Source organism: Hyaena hyaena, unplaced genomic scaffold, assembly GCF_003009895.1.
Source record: "Hyaena hyaena isolate Hyena2069 unplaced genomic scaffold, ASM300989v1 scaffold_323, whole genome shotgun sequence".
Taxonomy (NCBI): Eukaryota; Metazoa; Chordata; class Mammalia; order Carnivora; family Hyaenidae; genus Hyaena; species Hyaena hyaena.
This window is the reverse complement of record NW_024080956.1, coordinates 1,218,720-1,245,678: the sequence shown is the minus strand read 5'-3', so window position 1 is coordinate 1,245,678 and position 26,959 is coordinate 1,218,720. Positions and strand designations below refer to the sequence as shown.

Here is a 26,959-nt window from a genome sequence, read left to right as displayed (position 1 = left end):
GAATATGTAACTTAGTATAGATCTGGGAACATATACTATTCTATGTATTGTATAGTAGATAGAGCACATGACTTTGTTCAATTACCCATTAAGAAGACATAATTTATTAGAATAGAACTAGAGTCGTAAAAGCAGAATTAGATGTCTCTGTGGATTCTTTGTGAAAATTAATGTCTCTAACAATAAGTCAGTAGGATTAAGCCATGTTTTTAGAGAATAAAGACAAGCCTATTAACCTCATAATGTGTATGGAAAAATGAAAGAAGTTACTTTACGTACAGAATATTTTACATCTACTTTGATTGTAGAGTCAATGTAACTCCATATAATTTAATAAATGGTATTTTACATGCTTCCATGAGTTTTTCACTGTTTTCCCCCTAATTTGATGATAGCTTTGGGATCATAACTATCACTTAGTGTTCACATTAAATACATTTATTTTCTGAGCTAAGAAGGGCTAAAGAAAATTGGTTGCTTAAAATCAATTGTGAAGAAGTTACTTTAGGGACTAGCAACAGTGATCTAGCATATGTTTCTGAGTCTTAGTTGACCTTTTTAAGCTATTTGGAGTCTGTAAGGTTACATCTCAGTGGCCGTAGAAAAGATAAGGTAATTTTGAAAAAGGTCTTTAAATTTAAAAAAACTGTAGGGGCGCAAGGGTGGCTTAGTCGGTTAAGCTTCCGACTTTGGCTTAGATCAAGATCTCGTGGTTCGTGGGTTCGAGCCCCGCTTCGGGCTCTGTGCTGACTGCCAGCTCAGAGCCTGGAGCCTGTTTCAGATTCTGTGTCTCCCTCTTCTCTCTGACCCTCCCCTGCTCACCCTGTCTCTCTCTCTCTCTCCTAGAAATAAATTTAAAAAAACATTAAAAAACAAAAAAACAAAAAAAAACAGTGAACATTTAAAAAAATAAAAATAAATAGAATAATTTTTTTAAAAATGTATAATTGAATTCTTGTTGATATAACTTAATTTCTAATTAATTATTAATAGTATTAACAATTTCTGATTAACTTATGTTTAAGTGAGAATACTGAAATTTGTTTAAAAACATCACTATAACTTTTGAAGCATTTTCAAATAATAACTATGGTCATTAAAGAATCCTAAGTTTTTTGATAATGTTTCTTTGCTGCTAGTGAAGAGGATGAGTTTTATTCATCCTCATACTGATATCTTCAAAAAGATTATTTCTTGCCTGAATGAATAAATGCATCAGTGAATCCATTAGTAAATAAGTCTTGTTGAACAGTTATAAGTAATTCTATAAATAGATTAATAGATATAAGAAATAATGGATGCAAGAGAAGAAACACTTGCACTGGGTCAATTTTTATGTGTTATGAGAACAGAATGTGATGAATAGGAAAATTAGATTTTAGTTTTTCCTAAAGAAATACATGGGTGATGGAGACTAGGAATAGATTAAGTAGTAGGGTCCAGTTTGCAAAATTTTACCAAGCTTTCAGATGTGAAACAAAGGCAATTTGAATCAGTTATGGTAATAGAAAAAAGAAATTAAAGTTTTTTAATACTCATTTATTTTTGAGAGAGACAGAAAGGCAGAGAGTGAATGGGAGAGGGGCAGAGAGAAAGAGAGACAGAGAATCCAAAGCAGGATCCAAGCTGTCAGCACAGAGCCCAATGCAGGGCTTGAACTCATGAACTGTGAGATCATGGCCTGAGCCACAGTAGGTCGCTTAACCAACTGAACCACCCAGGAGCCCAGAGAAATTAGAATTTTAGCCAATTATACTTCAATTAAAAAGAGAAAATTGAATTTGAAACTTTGCTAAAACACTCCCCAAATTTACCTTTTCAAATCACATTGGAGTGTGTGTGTGCATGTACGACTGTGTGTGTGTGTGTGTGTGTACACAATTGCTAAATCACCGCTCTTGTATTCAGATTAATAAACGGAACTGTAGAGAATTCTAGAGCTCTTTGTAAAGTCATTCAAGTATTGAATAGCTGAATGATTGCTACCAGGTGATCCAGGGACCAGAACCTACCTTATATGGAAACACAAAATCTTAAAGCATAACGCATGGCAGTCACAAGAACCTTAAAATTCATCAAGTTAGTATGAGCTCGCCTCCTCTGTTGTACACTGTTCTTATATTTATTCAGCTTTCATTTAAGTTGATGTTGCCCATATATTTTCTGAGACTTCAAAAAGTATAAATTACTTCTTGTTATAAATAAAAGCATTCAGGAGTCCTCTACAAATAAAAAAGCAACACCTCTTTCATCTCTTCTCAATTCTCCTCCCCATACTGACGATGGCAAATATTTCCCTATATGCTGATATTATGATTTTAAAATAACTAATAAGGAAAGCTCTTTTCTGTTATTTGACGCTATCTATTTTCTGAAAAAAAAAAAAAAGATTGCTTAAGAGAAGCTATATCAAAGCAAAATGACCATTTTTCTTTCAGTAGCTGCCCTTCAACATCTAATTGGCTTATTAATAATAGCCCTATTCAGCAAATCATCTCATTAAGTTACCTAGGGGAACATTTTGCAACTAGATTATCTTAAATTGCTCCCTAGGCATTTAAATTCTGTAAATTAGACACTCCAAAAATGGATAATTGAGATTTTGATACCTAGGGGGGTATTTGGTAACACCCACTTTAATTTTTTCCTATTCCCTGGGAATAGCAATTAGGGGATTATAAAGTCTCCTTGTCTAATGTTGAATGGAAAATGAAATTGACTTAAATTGGGGGAAATATTAGAACTCCCTTTGGTTCCTTATGCCATCAGTCCAACTATCTAAAGTGATGGAGGGGCTTTTAATTTATCATTCTAAGAGCTTCAACAATTAAGAGTTAAATGATGGGTAATTCAGAAGAGACTATCTGCATGTCTTCTACTTGTCAGGAAGTTGCACTTTAAATTCTCAGTTCCCAGAAATAGTCTTTTTGGAGGATTATGTGAAGGACATGAAGCCTATCCATCCCTCTGAAGAATAAAATGTATCCTGGGGTAATCCACATCTCCACTAAGATCCAAAGCAAAACTTGACTCTGAATTTTCACAAAAATATTCATTCTCACCAAATACTAATAGTTATACAGAATTTATGGAATTATTGGAATAACTGAAGACCATAAGGGAAACTCTCTACTGCTTTGTAACCCCTTGTCTTTAACTAATCTTTCAGCTCACCTGTTTCTTACCCCCTCCTTCCTAAATACAGTAAAGAATATATCAGATTTTTGTGTTATATGGATTTAGTTGTGTCTATATATGTATGGAGGTATATGTATATGCACATATATGTATAATGTATCATCTAAAATTATTTTTTGAATAAACATTTTTACTTTATGTTTTGGTCATTACTTATAGTGTTTTTACATTTACTGAAAATAATGAACCTATAATGTGTATTTTTATAGCTCTCAGTGTTTGTGCATCTTTCTGAGATTTTCAATCATGTTTATATATGCATCTATACTTCTGTGAAAGAAGAGCCCTTCTTTTCGTTCAGTAGGTTAAGACAAATGAAAAATGGCACTGGGGTTTGTTATTTTCATTGAGGGTAACATCACTTCCCCAGAGGAGACCTTCCTAGCCCCTGGACTCTATTGAATTTCCCTGTTTCATACTCCTGCAGCATTCTTTGTCTTTCAAAGAGCTCATGTCTTTATTTCGGACTGGCTTGTAAACTCCAAGATGAGGGTATTGTACATGTTTTGTACACTATTGTGTTCATAGTTCTAGAACAGCCCCAGTACCCAATAAAGGCTGAATGAATAATTAATGGATGAGATGAAGTAAGGAGGTGTTGGGAAGATCATGGCTGTTTGGTACAACTGTCCTGAGCATTTCAAAGCAAACCTTTCGTCTCTGCTTAGCCTTACTAGTCATTTAGTGACTTAGGCAAGTTACAAATAGCCTGGCCCAAATTGTTCAGTTTTCCAGTGGCCTTTTCAGTACACCTCATCATACCTTAAAGAGTACTGGAAAACAATATATAATCTTAATCCATTTATAGCATCCAAGAAGCAAGTGAAATCCCTTTTGTTTATAAGTGTAGGTGCTTTTCTAAAACCCATGGCTTCATAAGGGGTGTTATATCTTTAGTTTTAGAAGAGATATCAAAATAGGCTAACTGATTCCTTTGTAATAAGTGTTGTAAAATTTTTAAAAAGTTCTATGTAACCAAAAACAATTAATTAGGAAAATATAATAATAATGTGCTATCAAAATAATAATGTCTTCATGTCAGCTTTGAACAGATACTTCATGTTTGTAGTCCATCAGCTTAATGCAGTCATGCATTTAACTTCTACAGTTTGATTTTACAGGATAAATCCTCATTTTCACAATAAATGCTGGAAACTTGGTTGTGCTTTATAGTCAAAGACACATTGCAAAATATGGTCCAACATAAAATAATATTGGGTTGGTGTCTGAGATTAAAAAGATATAATCTTTTTTTACATGTCATATCTCTGTCACCTATCTGTCTGTCTATCTATCTGTCTGTCCGTCTATCTATCTATCTGTCTACGACTAGGGCCAGGCTCTAGTTTACTTACAGTTATGTCTCTGGGAAATTGATATTTGCAGTGGCAGTGGTGATTTATTAAATATATCATTCTAGAAAACATTATTTTATTTTCATAGTTATTATGAAAATAGTTTCTCATTGATAATAGCTGTCATTTGTTAAGTGCTTATGATCCTAAAGCCCTGGACTATCCAAAGTACTTGATTTTCCTCACTGCTACCATATGAAAGCTGACAGAGACAAATGTTTACTATTATTTTGTACTAGAAGTGAAAGAAACAAAGCAAAGACATTAAGAATTTCTCAGTGTTTAAATGGTTAACATGGAACAACCAAATGTTCACATTGTTTAAAATAGCTTAATTCATTAAATTATATATATTTTTCTGTGTTGATTGTAATTATAGTATATTTTTCAAATAAAGGGTTATTGAAATATGTGAGTTAAAGCATTTATTTTAGAAAAAGAATCAGGATGTAAGTGTAGAATGTTCAAGGGAAGCATAACTTTTTTTTTGTGATACTAATAACATTTTTAACAGGTAATAATTTTTCTTATATGTTGTTATACTATGAGTCTAAAACAACATATTAATAAAAATACTAGTGGTAAATTAAATTACATCTATGAAAAATATCCAGATTTATTTGCAAGACATTTTATCTCCCCTCAACACACATCTCAAACCTTAAACCGTAGTCTCTGGCAATTATTTTAATGGATATACTAGGCTTTTTTTATAAATCATATTTAACATTTTCTGTCTATTAATAATCAAAAAGCAGCTAAACAGCAAGCTGATATCTGTGAAATAAAAATAGAATCTTAATGAAGATGAATTATCAACAACAGAAGTATCAAGACTTAATCATGAAATCATCACCCTTTGGCTAAAATAAAAACATTACACATTTTATAGAAAAGTCTTAGAAATGACTTCATTGATAAAGCAACTTTATTTATCCCTGTAGATGATAAAATGTCTTTTTTGCTGTTAATAAAACCACTTGTTCCACCTGAAGATAAATTAACTTTTTAAAAAACCACAACTTTCATGTATGGGTATTTACAGAATATATTTGTATTACCTCGACAGAAAGATAAAGAAGATCAGTGGCTAGAGAAAAAAGTACAGGGAAATAAAGACCACATTATTTTGGAGCATCTACAGTGGACAATGGGGTATGAAGTTCAAATTACAGCCGCCAATAGATTGGGATATTCAGAACCGACAGTTTATGAGTTCAGCATGCCACCAAAGCCCAACATTATTAAAGGTAAGCAAAACTCTTTGCTTTCTTAGGGTAAAAATAAATATGATCCCATCTTTTTACAACTCCTGTGGATTTTTCCTAAATATTGAAAACATATTTTGTAGAAGGAAGTGTAAATTCTAAGTTCTAATCATGATTATTGTGACACTTCTTACTCAAGTTTTCCTAAATCGTTCTTGCTATGATGGGGTGATCAGTTAACTTGTAAATACACCGTGACAACTTCAGTGGTTGAACTAGTGAGGAGAGAATGAGCAGAGGGAGAGGATGGAAGGTAAGAGTGAAGAGTTAAAATTCAACATGAAAGATTTCTGTTGAGACCAGAAAATCATTTGCAAAGACAATGCCTTCACCAAACATGTGGAGGCTGGTCATTCACTTTTGGGAAAACGTGGCCGAAGTTGGTGAGCTCATCCATGATGCATCAAGCAAGTTGAATTTGGAAAGATAGAATCCATCACGTAATAAGGCAAAAACATTCACAGAAGTAGCCCCAGAACAAAATGTAACTAGGGTTTCAAGGAGGCTCACAACATTGCAGGACATGCTACATTGGTATTCACAGCACCCTGGTGGATTCCACCTTTATTCAGTAACACTGCTTCCATGATTATATGCTAATGATACTATCAAAGTCCACAGGAGGGATATTAACCTTTTTTTTGTTCAGATACATGCTGTAGAGGTAAAGATGTAAGAATTTGTCCTGATTCATAGTCTTATTTAACTTTGTGAATTGTCACATGGGTCATATTTTAACATTTATCATTCCTTTAAATGTATCTGTAATATTTACAGGTAAATTTTACACAAATATGTATAAATATACATAACATACATATATATATATACTCTTCATATGTATATATGTACAGATTAGAGCAGCATGTCCATAAGCATGGCTTATTTAATTCATATTAGAGTATCAGTACTGGTACATTTGAGACTGAGAAAAAAATAAAGTTTGTCAGTTCAGTTGTGCTCTTTAACACTTTTGTAACTTCAGTTGATATTAATCTCATTATTGTGATTTCGTGATATTGTATATCATTTTTTAATTGAAAGCATCTTTATACAGTTAATTTTTCTATTACAAAATAATCGTTATTGCTTGTATGTTTTAAACATAATTGATATTTTGGCTTTGTATTGATAATGTTAATTAATAACTGCTTCCAAGTATAATTTGAAAGTAGGAAGTTAGGAACATCTAGAACTAATTTTGATAAACTTAAAGTGTTATAAGTTTTTAAGTTACAAATTACTTCCGCATTTATTATTTCATTATCTCATCATATACCTGAATCTAAGTTGAACAAGGAAGACTTACACTCATTCTACAGATATAAATTTAGAAGGTTAAAGGATCTGTTCAAGGTCAGAGCTACTTAGTCATATGACAAATCTAATACCCTTATTAAGATAATAGACCTAACTAAGAAGAATGGTTGTATTATCATCAACTTCATTGCCTCTGTGAGTTTGAAACATCAACAACTGCCTCTACATTTATAATGTTTTATGTTTGTAGTAACTATCCTCAATGCCGATATCAGCAACATGATATAAATATGATTCTAATTTTTTTTTAATTTATTTTTAGGAGAGAGAGAGAGACAGCGTGAGCAGGGGAGGGTCAGAGAGAGAGGGAGGCACAGACTGAAACAGGCTCCAGGCTCTGAGCTGGCAGTCAGCACAGAGCCCGATGCGGGGCTCGAACCCACGAACCGCGAGTTCATGACCTAAGCGAAAGTCGGACGCTTAACCGACTAAGCCACCTAGGTGCCCCAAATATGATTCTAAATCTGAGTCAGAACCTTCAAACGTGGATTGCAACAGTATATTCCCATTTTCCTGAATCTTTAATTTAGCTCATGTGTTTGGAGGAAATAATTATTTTTATCAAGATAAAAATTAATATTGTATGAAGTTAGGAGATGATATTTTAATAACATTTTATAAGTAAAACACAAAATGTAAAAGAAAGAATCAATTTTAGATGGGTTAGTTTATATTATACTTTCAGAGTATATTTTCCAGAGTATATTTTTAGAGTATATTTATTTTAAAAAAATCATTGTTAATAAAAAACAAAAATTGTTATGGATATAAGGATAAATACATAAATAAGAATATACATATATAGATACATATACACATACATACATATATAAGCTCAAAAATATCTAAGATATATTATGATATATAAAGACATATTTTTTTTCCAATTTCAGAATCAGATTGTGGGTGGGCAGTACTGAGAAGGAAAATGGAGGGAGTTGTGGTTTATAGTTTAGCTTTGCTGTTGTCACTTAATTTCTCTGAATATGCATTTCCTCATAGCTATGAGTTACTCTGGTTATGCAATGTTAAAATTCATTCATTTGTTCCAGATATTTATTGGGGTTTTGCTTTGTGACAAGGACCGAAATGACTATAAAGGAATGACCTGTGGAAAGTACAAAACTGGCCCCTGCCCTCAAAGACTTTACAATCTAGTAGGGAAGATAGATATCAATTAGCATTAGAATAACCACTAAAAAATTACAAGTAGCAGATGTGCTGGTGCCATATGCTGCCATGAGGCCATTGGCAATTGTACCTAGCTTGTGAGGTTAAGGTGTGCGTTAGGTGGGAGCTAGGAAGGATTCCCTTAGAAAATACCTTTCCAGATGAAACCTACATGAAATGAGTCTTCTGGGGAAGGTGTCATATATGGAAGAAATCTCTAAGAGAAAAAATAAATTGATCTGCTTTAGGATTTCGAAAATCATTGCTGAAGAACATCTGGAATCATGTTAACAAACATAAAGATAGAGAGGGACCTGCAACCCAGATAATCCCAAGTCTTCTGAAAACAACATAAACATTTTAAAAAGAGATCCTAAAAGCAATAAGAATCACACATAAAATCAGTTTGGTATTTGTTAAGTTTGAAATGTCAAATAGTTGTTATATGTGTGTGTATAAAGCTGAGAAGACAGTCATAGCTTGGAAACATACATTATGATGTTAACATTAATAGGAGAATGGTATTTGAAGCCTGTGTGAGGATAAAATCACACAATGAGTAATGTCTTGCCCCTATGAAAAAGAGTTGATGTCTGAAATACCCACTTACCCACTGATGTCTCCCTGGTACCTAGAAGGGTGACGGGCACAGCATAGATGTTCAAGGTGTACATCCTGGGTTACTGAGGAGTAGATGATTAAGAGCTGTGCCCAAAGGAACTGTGATATTATACAGGCAGAGGAAACCACACCACCACCCCCAGTGAGACTCAGATGTTGTAGAGTTCCTGGAAAAAACAGAAGACTGTAGTCATCTTTCAAGAAGAAAAGATATAAATCACATTTGACACTTCAGATGCTGCTGAGGGGTCAACAAAATTCAAGTGAAAGAGATGTGAAATGTCCATCTTAACATATAGCTTTGCTGAAGTGGTTGAGAGAAGTACTGAGTAGGAATGGGCTGAGGATATTATGTGAGGTTAGGATATTTAATCTCCAAGATATTTAATGCTTTTAAGAAAGTTTGCTATGAAGGTGAGTAGAGGGGGGGAAAAGCAGTGTCAGAAGGACATCAGAATTAAAAAAGCTGAAATGTGTTTCACAGCTGATGAAGCAGGTCATGTGGTCAAGGAGAAGTCAGACAAAGCTATCTGAGAAGATAGGAGACATATATTCTCCCCTGTTAAACTGTGTAGGTGATTCAAACCAATAGTAGCTTCCTGGAAAAGGGGAAAGAATAAAAGATTAATTTATCAATAAGAATCCACTGACCGCTAAAGCCTCATGGAAAGCCGCATTAAAGGCAAACCTTTATAGTTTAAAAATTGTTCAGTTTAGCTCTAGAAGGTTTCGTGTGGCAATTTAAAGGCTGTGGTGGGTCATGGAGAATTTGGGAGCCTTTACATCCACAGTATTTTATAGAGTTAGAATTATATATTGGTAGAATAAGGAAAATGATCTTCATATGCCTTCATAAAATTACTCTTGTGGGTATATGGCTTCTTATTCCATTTTAAAATAAATATTATAAATGCAAACTCAAGTCAGAATTAAGTTCTCTATAATAAACAAGCAGACCTTAAGTCTTTTTATTCAAGTTTTAGAAGATGTGAACTTTACAAATTAATTTAGTTTTTATTTGTTTTTGGTAGCACGAATTGTAAATTGTCAAAATAAGTTTATGGACTTTTGAATTTAAAAAGTCATTGCTTATGTGCATCCCATGTGCTTAATTTTTGGTAATCAACAGGCTGACTATATAGTACATGTATTTGTTGGGCTGAAGAACTATTTTTTTTTTAAATATGCTCACCTTACACTCATATATTATATATTATGTTGATAATAATGGCTTTTCTATGCATGTACATTAGTGGATACCACATTTCTCCATAGTTTATTATTCTGATTTAAAAGACACTATGAATAATATTTTCTCATTTTCACTTATTAAACCTGTGTTTATTTTGAAAGATGTGTTTGTTGATTTACATAGAAATACACTGCAAAATCACAATCTTATTCCCTTTTGGAATATTCATACAGCATACTTCCATCTCATTTATTTATAAACAATGAGAATATTGAATAGTTATGACAAATTAACTCTTATAAAATGATTATAAATCTATGGAACAAGAACCCGATAAAATGACATTTGTTGATTCATTCTGTAATTTTTATTATTAAATATACCACTAATTTGGTGGGTTGAATATAATCTAATGTTTTAAAAAATTCTTGGAGTTGGAGATATATGAATTTATTTCAAAAAACATTTACCACCACTTCTTTTGGGTTTATGACATTTTTAATAAAGGTTTTTTAACCAGTAAATACCATTTTTTCTTTTAGTAATTGTTTCCTTTTTCTGCTTTTGTTACTATGAATTGAACACATGTCTAATTTTAACATTATCAGTATAATTTGGTGCCAATTCCATTCATCCATTGTTTAGATCTGATGGCAAAACAATTCTACCATCTGAATTCAAGCATGTAATGCATCTGCGAGAATTCCTCCAATATAAGAAGCTGATAAAGAAATTATATAAATCATTACCACTAAATAAATTGTTAAAAATGTTTAGGGGTGTGTGTGTGTGTGTGTGTGTGTGAGTGTGTACATGGTCTTTTTCATTATACTTCTTGTGAACTGTAGATAAAATTATTTTGATGGCACTCAGTCTCATTCCAAGCAACACTAGTATACCTTGCAGTTCTGAATAACTCAATATGAACTAAAAAAAAAAAAAGCAACACATCCAAGCACATGGCAAATGTAAAAATGTCTTCTTAAAGTTAAATTTATGATCTGTTCGGAATATACATTAGAGAAATTCTAAAACAATGGTGAAATTGAAGTTCAGTTCAAATTGGAGAGAACTTCATTTTAACTTTCTGGAAATCACAGTCAATAATAAATGTTAACACTGTACCTAAAACAACATTCCTTTGAATTTAGCATTTTTTGAAAACGTATAGTTTCATGATCCTTTGTTCTCAAAATTATTTTTAAAGTGGTACAATGGCATAGGTCTAGAGTTTGCTATTGGTCAGTTGGGTCAATGCTTCTTGCTTCTATTCTTATGGCAAATTTTCACTGTATGAATGTCATTTTCCTGGATATATCTTAGTAGTTCATTCAATATTATGAATATAGCTACTTTTATTAAATATTTTTCTAAGATGGTAGTAGCAAAAATTAATGTCAGTAAACACTGCAGAATATGATGAGTTCATATTTATAGTAGCAATGTGAATTTACCAATAGCACAGTGAAATGACAAGTGCCTTTCCACTCGTAAGCTGTATCTTCATTAGAGGATAATTAAGATGCCTATATGTAAAGAATCAATGACAGAACCACTGTCTGATTTATTTTGAAATAAACTTTATTGACATTGGGCCTCAGCTATGTTTTAAATATGTGACAACTATTTAGAAAGTTCTATACAGATTTTAGCCATTCTTTGTCTTGTATCAAAGTAATTTTTTGTAGATAATTTGTAATAGCTTTGTGTAAATCTTGCATTAATTATTTTCTCTTTTTTTTCTTTCCCACTGTCACCTTTTTCTTTTTCTTTACTTTCATGTTTGTAACTCTACTCTTTTTTTCTTAATTATTTTATTCTTACTCTATTTTCAAAAACAATTTCCGTCATGCAGATAAATGCTGTGAAGCGAATAAAGGCGAAAATGGAAGCCACTCATGGCAGCTGAATGCTGCTGGGTTTTCTTTCATTATAGCCCTCTGTTTGTCTTGGATGTTTTAATGTTGTTCTTATATGATATTTCCTTTCATGCCCTGCAAATTTACAAGGCGAATCTGAAATTATGATGAAAGCTTTCCTATGATTCAACTAATTATGCATGTATTTTGCTCATGAACAATTAGCCTATTTTCCCTTCCCCAAATTGTCAACCTTTAAAGTAATAATTTGTCAGAAAATCACTGAAAGAAATAGAATCAGGATTGTTTCTCCCAGGATACAGCTCATTGCATAACTTACTTCATTCTGAAGTTTCCTTTCTTTTTTAAAGTTGACCTTGTTAAATATCATGTCACTTTTACTTGGAACTTAAGCATTTGCAACATCTAATCTCTCATTTGATTATTTTGCAAATATAATTCAATATCCATGACCATACATTGTATTTTATTATGTAGAATTGTGTCTCTTTTATGTTGGTTTTAATTGTTATTCTTTTAAATGTAAATTTCCAACTTTATGGACATTTCTAAAATTTAATGATGTTTACCATTTATAGAAAACAAAAGCTGATAGCATTTACTACATCAGATATGTATCCATAGTGTGCTGCCTGTTTTCCTTTTTTTGACCAAAAATATCATAAGAAATGAAAATGAAGGAGTTTTATTCCTTTAAATTTGATCACCAATTTTAAGATATCCAATTTAATAATTTAAATATGAATGTGTTTAAAAAGTTGCTCCCTGTTCACTGGATATGGATTGTGCTATGGGTTGGCATCAAGTATTGATGTTCTAACAACATATATGTATGCCTATTTATTACATCTTCCTGGACAGATAGAGTCAATTTCTTTGCAAAGATCAGAGAGAGAAGAAAAGATTTTAGCTACTATTTGCAAGAGGATGAAATTGAGATGAGGACGTGTTACTACATTTTTCAGAGGAAGCTGTATTTGAGGGAATATCACGAGTAATGATTTTAGTGTTTAATTCATTATAAAGTGAGAAAAGTGTTTTCTGTTTTTCACTTCCACCCACACCCTAGCAAGTGATTCTTACTACTCATTCAGGACCATGAGAAAGCAACCAGGTTTATATATGTGCACAAGACTGACCATACTAATGTGGTAAATTAAATTATTGGATTCTGGAGTTTGGAATTCACACATCAAAAACTATTTATTTTGTTTCATGAAAGTATTCTTTTACTCTTTAAAAAAATAGCTACAGGGTCCTGTTATCTAATATCTAAAGCTAGACTTCTCTTCAGTAGTCTGTCTTCTTTATCTTTTCTTAACTGTGCTGTCCATTGCTGTCCCTTTTTCTTCTCACCTAACAATAGGCCTTTAGAATACAGGAGTAACCCATCCACAGATTAAACATGCTTCTGCTACCTTCCTTTCTATTCCACTGGGACAAAGGAATTTCCAGACTTAAGTGGTTTGGGGAATGTTCTGTTCTTACATTACCATAACTAACTTTTTAAATTCTTAAGTGACCAATTATAAGTGCAGTTGATGTCTGTTGTTTTTTTTGGAGGAGATATGTAGAGTTGTTAGTTACTAATATGTAGAAATTGCTAGGAAAGAGAAGAGTTCCAATAACTCTTCAAGGAGAAATTTTTCCTGTTTATTATAACTTGACCGGATCTTTTCAATAAGATAAATGTTTCCACAAGAAAGTCACATAGAAATTATGTAGACTAGTGTATGATAGTAACATAATTTTGTGGAGAATATGGAATATGTCTTTCATAAGATAACAGAGATTTTTTTTAATTTAATATTCTATGTCTCAAGGCCACCAACACTGGCATGACGAATATCCAAACTCAAGTTTTCATTATACCTAAAGTGGTATTTTGACAGTTGAACAAAGAATCTAAAATTAATAGTTTATTATCTTAGCATAATTATTTACACTTATTAAATTCTTCATTATTCTTTGTAAACATCTAAGTACAGAGCAACTTTTTTTTCCTGAACTTATTTTTAGGGGTGGGAGGAGTAAAGAGAGAAAGAATTGCAGGCAGGTTCCAGGCTCAGCATGGAACTTGATCTCACAACCATGAGTTCATGATCCAAACTGAAATAGTGGGATACTTAATCAACTGAGCCACCCAGGTGCCCTAAACCAAGTTTTTAATCCTGCAACTAATAAGCAGTGTTTCATTTGACTGAATGTTTGTCATTAGAAGAGCAGTTATTTTAGCTCTGAGATGTGCATAAATTCTTGAAAATGGATCTTCAGACATCTTAAAATACACGTTCTATGTTTTAGTTTATTTTGAAATAGGAAAGAACAAAATTCCAAACAGTACAGCTATAACAGTTTAATAAATGAGACCTTAGAGATTATAAATTACCTTCTCAAATTAAAAAAAAAACTAATAAATACGTAAGTATTGCTAAAATATCTTTTTACTTATCTGAGTTTTAGTTTTGTCGTATGCAGCCATATAACCTGACACTCTAATTAGTGTCTATTTATAGGTATAAATAAAATAAAATCCTGTGCCTGAAACATATAAAACTTGAACTTGGTGTTAAGGTGAGTTTTATGTTAATCATCATATATAATCAGAAATATGTGTCTGTTTCTCTTCATACCCCCAAATATTAAATCATTCCAAATGCTTGTTTTGATCATATTATACCAGTTATAAATTTAGGTTGATTTATTGAAGGATGATTGTTGTAAATGCGTATGGAGCATCAAGATTAACTTCTTATAGAAACATAAATATCTCTTTGTTTTTCTCCACGCAGCTCTTTCCTGGTATGTCTTCTTGTCTCCTTTTATCATTTAATCTTACTGTTTTCTCTACTCCAAACAAACTTTTTACTTATTCCTCAGATCACTATAAGGCTTGCCAATACCATGTGCCAGATATGCCAGCAAGGTAGGCCTAGGAGATAGCAGTAAATTCTTTCCTATGAAACTTCTTACATGGGAGAATGTTAGGTCCATTACCATTTTTCATACTCTTTCTCCTCGTATTAGTCATTGGGAGTAACCATATTTTATAAATGCTGTACTCATACTGTTTCCAAATACATTACACAAATGAATATATAAGCATTAATTAGTGGTGGACATGGAAAAGATTAACATATCTTATGGCTTTATTTTTCTTAATTCCTTTCCTTTTTTTCATAGCCTGAAGTATCTTCAGTGTTTTAAAAATATTAAATAAATATATTCTGGACATTGGATTAACAGTTTTGTATAATTTCAGTTGTATATATAAAAGGAATACATGCACAAATAATTTCATTGAAAATGTTTTTACTATTTAAGTATACAGAATTTTTTTGAATTAAGAATTAAAAATACAAGTACACACTGTACTTCATAGGTTATATAATTTGGATCAGTTTAGTAGCCATTATAATTTAATTCAAATCTTTTCCATATAAGAATGACCATTTTTCATATTTAATTTAAATTAAAACTAAAAACTAAAGTAAGGAAAATTCCACAGTAGTTTCAACTTATACAGTGGATTTATGATTATTCAGTTATATTCAATAAAATATAGTATGCAAGTCACAATTAATCTTTTGGGATCTGAATGAACTCTTTTAGATATCTGAAAAGTATTTTATTTCTTAATATGATACACATACACTAATAATGGAAAATAAATTTTAAAATTACAAATTATTTTGGTGATTTAATATATGTATGTCACCAATATAATCATTAAGTATGTTTGGGTCTAATTTTCAAAAACAGTTAGGTAATGTTACATATAATACTTTCATTTTGAAATAGTCAAGAAATCTCTCTAGCCAAGTAAAATTATCTGAAAACTTTCACCTGTTTGGTTTTGACTTAGATATTAGCAGCATGAAGAGCTTTAAATAGAGTGTTGCAATACAAAGTAAATAAATATTATTTATAATCTTTAGCCCTACGTATTGTAATTTTACTTAATGAATAAAGATGTAAGATCATGAAGGTGATGTCTAATTGTATCATCTTATGTATTTTATTATGGCTCAAATCTGTCAGGGATAATGTGATATCCTTTAAACAACCTTTGAGTAGGTACAAATGAGGTAGGTTTTCTCCTAACCTGATCTCTTCTAGCTTACTATTTAAGTTGGTAGAATTAACATTTAAAGTTAACATTTTTTAACTTTTAAATATAAAGCTGTCATATTATTTCTTTCTAATTTATTGTACTTAAAAACTTTTTGAAATACATAAAGGTTGTAACATTATTTTAAGCAGCATCTCAATTTTTATCTAAGGCAAAAAATTCAGTAAGCTTAAATTTAATTTAATTGTTCTGAAATAAGACAGAGATGGGAGCCTAATACAAATCATTTGTTTTCTAAATACCTTTGGTTTTATTATCTAAGATTTGGTTATCTTATCTAAGATTATAAGCCAGATAAAGATTTTTGGTAGTAATCCATTCTTCCTCTGTGGCTACTAACTAATTTCACAGCCTAAATTGAAAAAAATTAACTAAGGAGAACACATATGTTTAAGAGTTCTGTATCTATGCTGATCTGAACTGCAAACCAATGTCCTTGTGGCTTTGTTATTGGATTATTATTTTACCTAATTTTTTAGGATAGATTCATTCAAGTAGAATGAACTTTCATTTTAGATATAAACTAATTGAATGTATTAAGTTTAGGTATATTGTAAAATTTCTTATCTGTGTATGTTCAAGTTAAATTAAGTTATTCTTTATCATTCTATTTTAACTAATAAAAATATAAAGTTACACATGGCAAATATTGCATATATTAAGAGATGGCATCTTTTTCTTAATTATACCTTATTTATTTTTATTCTATATGTGTACTAAATGGATACTAGGAAATAAAACTCTCAGCTAATCTTTTTTTTAATGCAGGCAATTAAAAATTACTGTTTTAAGTAACATCCATGATTCATGAACTTCTTTCAGAATATTTTTATCTCACATCTTACACTGATTTTATGTATAACACTGTGTTTTAAAGTGACTGTTTCTGATCATTTTAATTGCATTTGTTTTCATCATAGATTATTTTCTTGAAAAAAAAATGTACGTTATAAGTGTATTGTCTTCAGATCATCTCTTATTTAAAACCCCCAACATAATATCCAGCACTGTGTGTAATCCTATGCATGTGTTTCATAGTATATTAAATGTCATTTTATTTTCTGTACCTCTGTGTCTCCATTGTTGTAATAAAGAAAACTGAGGAAAAACTTTGTTATATGTGTTTTCTTTATTACTGGTACAACTCTTTTCTGTCCTTGTGTGTTTTCATTTCTACTTGATCAAATCCAAGATCTCAGTGTATTAAATGCATAATTATTGAGTGGTTCTATTTTGGAATAAATATATCATCAGTGCAAAACTAATGTAGAAACACTATTTATACTGTTTGTTTCATAGTAAACTAGTTCCAGAGTCATCTTAGAATCTTCAATGACTAGTAGGAGGCCAAAATAATCAGATACTATCTTCATAAAATACAGGAAAATAGTTAATAACTTTAATAATGCAAGAATTATTAAGTAGTTTCCATTGCTAGCAAAAGTTTATGAAGACAGATATAAATGCTTAAAGAGATCTTTTAAATGTCCTCAGTTAATGTATAATTCACTTTAAACACCCTAAGGGTAAAGTTGTAGAAAATTACTAAGGGCCACTGGACCACAACCAAGATATGAAACAAAAATGGCTTTGGTTGTATTTTTTAATGTGTACTGTGTCACAGGCTCTGTGGAATGCCTACATGCAATATTTCAATCACTCTCCATAAACATCTGGAAGTAAGTATCATTTCTCTCATATTTTAGATGAGAACAGTGAGGTCTAAAGAAGTGGATTAATTTATGTAAAAAGTCACATTTAGAATCCAGGTCCTGCGCTCTTAATGAAACATTATATTTCATCTTTTTGTTTTGTTTTCATAATGAACCTTGGTTTGAATGACAATTATTTTAATGCTTATTTCTTTATTTTGAGAGAGAGTGTGTGTGCATGCATACAGGCAAGGGTAGGGCAGATAGAGAGGAAATCCCAGGAATTCTGTGCTGACAGCAAAGAGCCTTATATTGGGATTGATCTCACTGGTCATAAGTTCATGACCTGAGCTGAAATCCACAGTTGGAAGCTTAACCAAGTGAGCCACCCAGGTGCCCCATAAATGATAACTCTTTAATATATAAATTATTCCATTGTTTTTATAAAATGAAAAATTTGGTGGCTTAGACTTGAATATTTATTTCTCTAATATAAATGCCATCAAGTGCTGAATTGCCAGATAAAAAGGAAATAGTATAGAAATTACAAAAGAGAAAATGTTCTTTATCAAGAAATCCATTATTTTAAGGCACACCTAATCTTTCTTATTCCAGAGTAGTCCACTCCAAAATATATATCTTAATATACATAATACATACCACCCATTAAAACATATGTGTATACATTCCAAAATGATATTTTTATATAATATCTATATTTTCTTATCATTTCTGAACATTTTTAGATTAAGTATTACTGAAGTTTTGTACATTGGGAGAGAAAGGCAGTTATTTTTCTTTGTTGTTCTTGTTTTTATTTTTCTTAAGGTCCCTTGACAATGAGATGGTATCAAATGGGAAGTATCTGAGAATTTCTGGACATTTTTATACTGACTGTCATGGTAACTTTACATTGATCTATTAACTTTATATTATTTTATTGTTTTCTATTCTAATATTCTGATTAATATCATTATCTTATTATGTCAACTGAGGATCAGAGGAGCCAAATGACTAGTCATTGACTCTCAGTTTTCCTCTTATCTTTGTTTCATCAAACTACACCAAATCAGAGATGGCATAACAAAATCTCTAGTCTATATGTATATGGTCTTGTGTCTTTGACCTAGTTCCTTTGATTGCTTCTTGATTGCCTTATAGGAAAAAAGGCTATGTATTAACCAACCACAGTTCCTTGCAGTAATCATGGTACTTCTACAAGTCAGCTTATCTTTCTTTCTCCAACTTTTACACGTGGCAGAGTAATAAACTCAGTTTACAGCCTTAAAACGATATCAAGTTAAATTTAATCACTTTATGAACTTTAACTATTTTCTGAAAATACTTTATAAAATGACTTTTTTACATTGTAGAAATAAGTCATTTTCTATTTATACGGAATATTTTTACCTACCGTCTAATAAAAACTAAAACAGATATTTCCATATCAGCACCTGTCCTTTCCATTTTAAGAAATAAAAATGAATGGCTTCAAAATAGAATTTTTATAGGGTTCTATGCTTGCTATTCTACTGATTTTGCATTTATTATTACAAAGAGAAATATTAAAACATTTAAATATTTGCATTATAATAAATGTAGACTTTTTTCCTACTTAAATATGGTTAACAAGAGTAAAAATAAGCTCCTCAGACTAGCATTTCTGTTTTGAGGAACCCATGAACAACTTTCAATTTACTATTGTTTCTATATAATTTTACCAAGGCTAAACCATATATAAATGTTACATGGAAGGTTAAATGCAAAACACTCTGATGTTCTTGAAAAATGAAAATAAATATATTTTGCTTCATGGTGCTTATTGGTGGAAAACAGAAAAAAATCTTGTGGGATTTTTATATACTAGGCTGAGACTTACTGTTCCATCAAATGTCTCAGACAGGAAGGAGTTTAAGGGAATAGAAATATTTCTTTATAGCAAGATCGGGTCTGGCTCATTGATGGGTCCCTTCATACAAAAATAAGAAGTTGAAAATGTTTAATACTTTCCTATGTGTTAATCATCACCTAACATGTCATTTTTAAGTATTAAATGACAGAAAAGATTGTGTATTGTGTTCATACGCATTCTCAGTCAATCCAGGCATGTCAGCCATTCCTTGGAAGACTTTAAAGGTAGGACACTGTATTTTTTCCCTCCATTTTTTAGATAGACTTTACTTTATAGAGAAATTTCAGGTTCAACCAAAATGGAGAGAAATTTACAGAATTGCTATATACAGCCTGCCCCAATACATGTGTAGCCTCCCCCATTATGAACATGGAGATTTGTTACAATCAATGAACTTGGATTCACCCATTGCCATCATTTTTACCAAGTCCATAGTTTGCATTAAGATTTACTTTTGTAAATCAACTCTTTGTGTTGTCATTATATAGGTTTTGATGAATGCATAATGAAATGTACACACAATTATAGTACTATACGAAATAGTTTCCTCTCCTAAAATTCCTCTGTGTTCTGCCTATTAATCCCTCTGTCTCTCCTAGCCCCTGGCAACCATTGATCTTTTTACTATCTCTATAACTTTTCCTTTTCCAAAATGTCATATAGTTGGAATCATATGTATGTAGCTTATTCAGATTGGTTTCTTTCACTTAGTAATAATGTGCACTTAAGGTTCTTGTTTTTTCACGATGTAATGGCTCATTTCTTTTTAGTATTGAATAATATTCCATTCTCTGTATGTATCACAGTTTATCCAACTACCTAGGGAAGGATATCTTAGATGTGTTTTTAGAATATATTTAAAGTCTGCACTTATATTTTAGAGGTTAAGTATACTATACAATATATTACTTAGATGCACTGTGTAATAATACACATGATAAGTGGCCCTACATGTTTAGATGTTTAATTATAATGATGTAACTTGATTTTTTATATTACCATCATGCAGGAATTGAAGTCTTTAAGACAATACAGTGAGAGTCTAAAACTGGGCATTTCTCAAAACCTAATGTTATAAATTTCTTGGGAAATAATACCATTCATATGTTTCATTTATTCTCTAATATATTTATAAAATTTTAAAGTATGTATATTTAATAATTTCATAATACAGATTAAACAGTTTAGAATTTCAACAAAAACTTGTAAAATATTAATTATAGTTTAATATTGTAGGGGTAACATTCAATCTTGCAGTATAGTGTTTAAGAAAAGAGGTATTTTCTATTTTGTGAAGAATTCCATTTTCTCTATATGGAAGAGCCTTTTAATATTAACAAAACATAAATTTAGCCAGTTAATAGTTGAATCAAGGACGTAAAATTTAGTTTATTCAATTTCTTTAACACTGACTAATGTGTTTTGATCTTATTCATTCTATTCGAAGAAACTTCATTTCTTTGGTACCAATAAAAACCTTCATTATCTTATGGGAAACACCCTAAATCACCTTTACCAGAAGAAATTGAACATATATCATAAGACTTAAACTGCATATGGAAAAAGTATGGAATTAGTGAGATAAGAATAAATTTGACAAGTACCAATTCAAATAAGTAATTATGACATGCAAAATATTTTATATCTCTTCATTTCACTTTTTCTGGGTTTTGTAGCCAGTGGTGTCCCTTCCAGCATACTTAACAATTTGAAATGTCAGCTAGATAAGACTGTAGTTATTCTGTTGTGCAGAGACTAGCTATTTCACCATTTGTCATGGTTTATCATTGCAACAGATTTGTAAAGACACTTAGAAATATGCCTTTCTAAAGTTTTCAGTTATTTAAAACATTTATCAAAAAAAATGCTGTTATATGTTATTTTTAGCCAACTTTTTTTTTTCAAAATTAGTACAGCTTATGTCTTTAATTCCTTTTCTTAGGTTAAATATATTGCTTTAACTTTTTCTGAGGATGTGACAAGTTTCCATCAACACTCCCATAGAAGAATATAACTTTATATATTAGATTGTTCATTTTTACAGGAAATTGTTTTCAAAAGATAAATTCGAAGACCTCAGGGGGAATTGGGTAGATACTAAAAAAAAAAAAAAAAAAATGAAGTGACAGTGATGAGCCTCTTGAATTGTCATTCTATTTAAAAACATACAGAACAATTATTCATGATTATAAATATATATTATAGAAATTATATGTTTCTTATGTAGTGTCTATTTTTTATTTTTTTTATTTTTTTATGTAGTCTCTATTTTTAAAGTATATTAATGGATACTAATTATCTAATGCTAATTCAATCACTAATCACTTGATATAGGTTAAGTCTACTTTCTCACTACTTCAGACACCAAGCAGGGGTTGACAAGCCTGTGTGCATTATGGTACTGAGCATGGAATAAGAAAGGGAGAAGACTGGACAGACATTCTGGGCTATAGCCCAGGCCCACTCTAGCTCCCTTCTAACCATCACAACAGATTCAGTTTCCTGTCTATCTCTAACAACTTTCTACCATCTTTATAGAAATGATCACTTTTGAGCTTTTCATGGGGTTGGTTTCTCAGTTTGTTTTGCTTGATGTGTTTATCTACTCAGGTGCAAGGTCCAGTATTTTTAACTTCATCATTTTTATCATGTGACTTCAATTGTCCTCAGTACCTTATTTCTAACATTTTTAGATGTCCACTAAAGTCAAACATACTGCATATTTTCATACATCTCCATGTTCTGACTGACATAGACTCTTCTCATCACATGGAAAGCTTCTCATTCTTCAATGCCATTTCAAACATTATCTTCTCTATCATGTCTTCTTTGACCATTAACTGCTAACTTATATGCTTCTCCCACCTATCTATCTGCTCAGGTCTCCTTAATTTTACCACTAGTAAAGCAAGCAGTTGCACTGCATTTAGGTTTCTAATGTATATGCATTACTCATCTCTTTCAATACATTATGAGTACCCAGAGAAGAGAGTATTTTGATTTTTTTTTCTTATTTTATTTTCATAACTGCTTGATGGAGGCGTTTAATAACATTGTGATACATTAAAGGATGATTGCATACTTTTGCCTAATTTACCCTTGGGTGAAACTATTTCTGTTAAGGACTAGAAAATATATTTTGTTAATATTTTAAATGTTTATTTTTGAGAGACAGAGAGACAGAGCATTAGCAGGGCAAGGACACAGAGAGAAGGAGACACAGAATCTGACACAGGCTCCAGGCTCTGAGCTGTCAGCACAGAGCTCCATGCGGGGCTCGAACTCACTAACGGTGAGATCATGACTTCAACCGAAGTCAGCCACTTAACAGACTGAGCCACCCAGGTGCCCCAGGACTAGAAAACATTTTGAAACGATAGTTAATTTATAATTCTGCCTTTGAAAACAAACATCTATAGGAAAAGATATTCTTAGAAAAACATATAAAGTTTCATAATTATAAATACCAATTATAAAATAACCATATTTGCAATCCCCTTCACATTACTAAATCAAATATCTTCAACTAGCCATTTGTCCTGCCCCAAATCACATAGTAAAAATAAGTAAATAAATAAGTAAATAAATATATAAAATCTGGTTTGTCTGTGCTGCCTTCTTACACTACCCTCTCCCAAATAATACTTCTTAGTAGGGATATATACATACATATATATATATATATATATATGTTTTATACATACATGTAAAAATGTTTTATACATATATGTAAAAATATCCCCAGTAAGAATATATATATGTAAAAAATTGTTATAAATGTAACAACATTTTGACATAAGAATCAAAATGACTAAAAAATGGAGACACAGTAGTAATGTAAAATACAATCTTCACCATCCCCTGCAAAAGAAATGTAGTAGTAAACAATAAACAATCTACATCAATACTCTTTAACTGACTACGTGTGAAAGACGTGACCACTTTATTAAAATGTACTGAAATAGCTTCCAGATTTAAAACAAATAAAAACTAGAGGCTTTGTTAATATATTTGTATAATACTGACAATTATTGATGAATTTTAATTATAATATTCAAAATCTGTAAATTTCAACCTTTTAAATTAACGTGTGGATGCACAAACAGTATTATCAAAGAACAAGAAATCTAGAAAATCATATAAAAGGAACTTCCACATAAGTATTAATCTCTGAAAAGAACTTTTATAATTTGTTTTTAAATAATTTACAGAGCTCCAATAAACTCAACACATGTTCCTTTAGTATAAAGAAAATTATTTTTGTGTGGTCATTAAAATTAAAAATCTGTTAAACTGGTGGCAATGCACTTTCAAATAGTGCAATTTCAAACAGTTATATACTTCTCTTACCATTATAACTTTTTATTTTTAATATATTTTTAAAGATTTTAAAATTTAAAATCCCAAGATTATTTTCCCAAAATGCAATCTCTTATAAAAGACTCTGCAGTTTTCCTGTCACTGATAACAATACTCTTTCATAGCCATCACAGATATTACTGGCATCACATACTTTTTCCTCCTTTACATTGTTCATCAAAAACTGCATACCGGAAATTACATGTTGTGCCCACACAGTTTTCATTCAGCTAGTTCACTAAGCAGTTAAATATCTGAATAATATGAACTTGAGTGAACTTGAAAAGTTGCTACTAAGTGCATTTTGTCAGGAAGCTGAATGATGCAAATGCTTTCTTTATCTTATGAATACTGTAAGCTGTCCAAGAGGGAGCAAGAAATGACAGAGTAAAAGATTAGAGCACAAAAGAAGTACAGTCTTTATTTTAGGGAGGAGGTTTTGATTCACCTAGCAATAATCTTTTGAAAGTTTGAATCATTTTTTTTATTAGAGTGAAGACAAATGTGTCTAAAATGTGCAGAATAACCAGAACAATAAAAGTAACAATGATAACAAAACAACAAAAAGATCTAATGGTAAATTAAGGAGGGCAAAGAAATTACAGAAGTGAATGCCAAAACAAAACAAAACAAAACAACATATATTCTTGTGCCCAAGCCACGCAAAAGTTAATTTCATCTATCAGAGACAATACGAACAGTTTTAATAGTTCTCTTGCTTTCATTTTTTTTTAACTTCACTCTTAACAAAGGTAAAGAAATATATATTTTTTATATGTTATATATATATTATATATATATATATATATATATATATATATATATACTTTAGAGAGAGTGAGCAGGAGAGAGGATCAGAGGAAGAGAGAGAGGGAGAGAGAGAGTGAGAGAGAGAGAGAGAGAGAGAAAACCCCTAGCAGGCTCCATGCTCAGCGTTGAGTGGGAGGTTGGGCTCAATCCCATTACCCTGGAATCATGACCTGAACCAAAATCAAGAGTCAGACATTTTACCGAGTCACCCAGGCATCCCAAGAAAGACTTTAATTTGACATACAAAAAAAGTATGGTAATTACCAAAAAGATAATTTGCTATATGATGTATGAATAAATAAAGGAATGATATTAAACTAATCATGTTGAGTTCCCACTACAGTAAAATGCACATCTAAAACCAGAAGAATAAAAATGATCTTAAACCTTAGGCCCTAATGAAAATAGTTTATCATAAACAACAATAAAAATACACTTATAAAATTTATTTTTATGCATCATCATTCATAAATGTTAGCAATATTCAAATGTTTAAGATTTTAAAATCTAGGAAGGTTTTGGGTAAAAGTGGAGAAGCTCTAATTTTTATTAAATATACTATAAACAAATAACAAAAATAAGTTACTATGAACAAATTGAGCATAAAGTAAGAAGTATAACAAATGAAATAATAACATATTTGGACAGTTCTTTGGAATTTCTGAATTGCTTTCATAATACTATTTTCAAAGAATATTTCAGCTCAGATATTTGAGAATTATTATGCACATTTTGCCAACAATGAAACAATAAAACTGTAATTATGATTTATTTTTTTTTAATTTTATTTATTTCTAGGAGACAGAGAGAGAGACAGCGTGAGCAGGGGAGGGTCAGAGAGAGAGGGAGTGACAGATTCTGAAACAGGCTCCAGGCTCTGAGCTGGCAGTCAGGACAGAGCCCTACGCGGGGCTCGAACCCACGAACCGCAGACCATGACCTAAGCGAAAGTCGGACGCTTAACCGACTAAGCCACCCAGGCGCCCCTATGATTTAGATATATCTATTGTAGTGTGTGAGTAACAAAATGTGTGAACAATATATTGCACTGCATTGCATCTTTTAAAGTATAAATATGTTATAAAATATGATGTTTATAATTTAAATGAAAAACATAAATCTTAGGAGGTTACATTCCATTTTTTTTCTGGATGTATGGAGAAGTAATTTAAAAAGTGGCTTAGAATGGACAAAGGATATAAAATCGAATTATTGTTGCTCTTAAGTTTGCTGTTTGATTTTTAAATGTGTTTAAATTAATGGAAAATGGTATTTTTAATCCTCCTTGCTGATGCAATTTGTCATGATGTCCTCCTTTTTTCTAATTAATGCAGTTAAAGGGGAATTAACCAGACACTGGAAACCTCAGAAACTTAAGCCTTTGTTTCAAAAGCTAAATTAAATAGGAATCAAAATGGACTGGATCCATCAATTCGGAATGACCGTCAGGCACCATAAATGCAGGAGGCCCATGGTCATGACACAGTAGAGAAATGTCATTTCTGGAGAAATGGAAATAGTGTGACATTGTATTCAGATAATATCAGTGGTTTTGACATTTCCCAATTTAAAAGTGAATTTTATAATATGAGTAAATCAGAGTTTACTTTTTTCTATTTGTGATTACACCTATCAAGGTGATCTGAAAGTCATATTGTTTCAAATATTAAAAAAAGATACTGTGAATCATTTTTTTTCTAAATACCTAAAGTATATAAATATCACATTTACACCTGTATTCTGATTCCCTATTTAGTTTAACTGAGGGAAGACTATCAAGTCCAAAGACAAATCTCAACTAATTTAGGTTCTGTTTAGCAGGACTAGTATTCCCAGTAGAGAATAAAAAGCCTTATAAATACATAATAACAGATTTCTTTACACAACTCCCTAAGTTGGAAACTATTATATTACCTTTCTTAACAAGTGGTTTATGTCAAGAAATATAAAAGATGCTGGTTTGTGTGTACTAGGGGAATATTGTGATTAGACTTTATTTTTCAGTATCCTCATTGTTTTAAAATTGTGAAGCTTATTAATATTTTTATATCTTTTTTAAAAAAATATTTTGTTGAACTAATCTATATGCT

At 31.1% G+C, this 26,959-nt stretch overlaps 1 protein-coding gene across 3 annotated transcripts in view; it reads left to right on the top strand.

Annotated features, from left to right (window-relative positions):
• The window catches only part of NCAM2 (neural cell adhesion molecule 2), a 505,403-nt gene that overhangs the window by 456,856 nt on the left and 21,588 nt on the right, over positions 1-26,959 (top strand). For 2 of the 3 annotated variants that reach the window (XM_039248946.1, XM_039248948.1), the window contains one exon: positions 5,623-5,803. In XM_039248946.1, the coding sequence (XP_039104877.1) occupies positions 5,623-5,803 (181 nt within the window). Of the gene's footprint in view, positions 1-5,622; positions 5,804-11,979; positions 12,380-26,959 lie in introns of those variants that run through there. The other variant, XM_039248947.1, reaches the window with a different exon arrangement.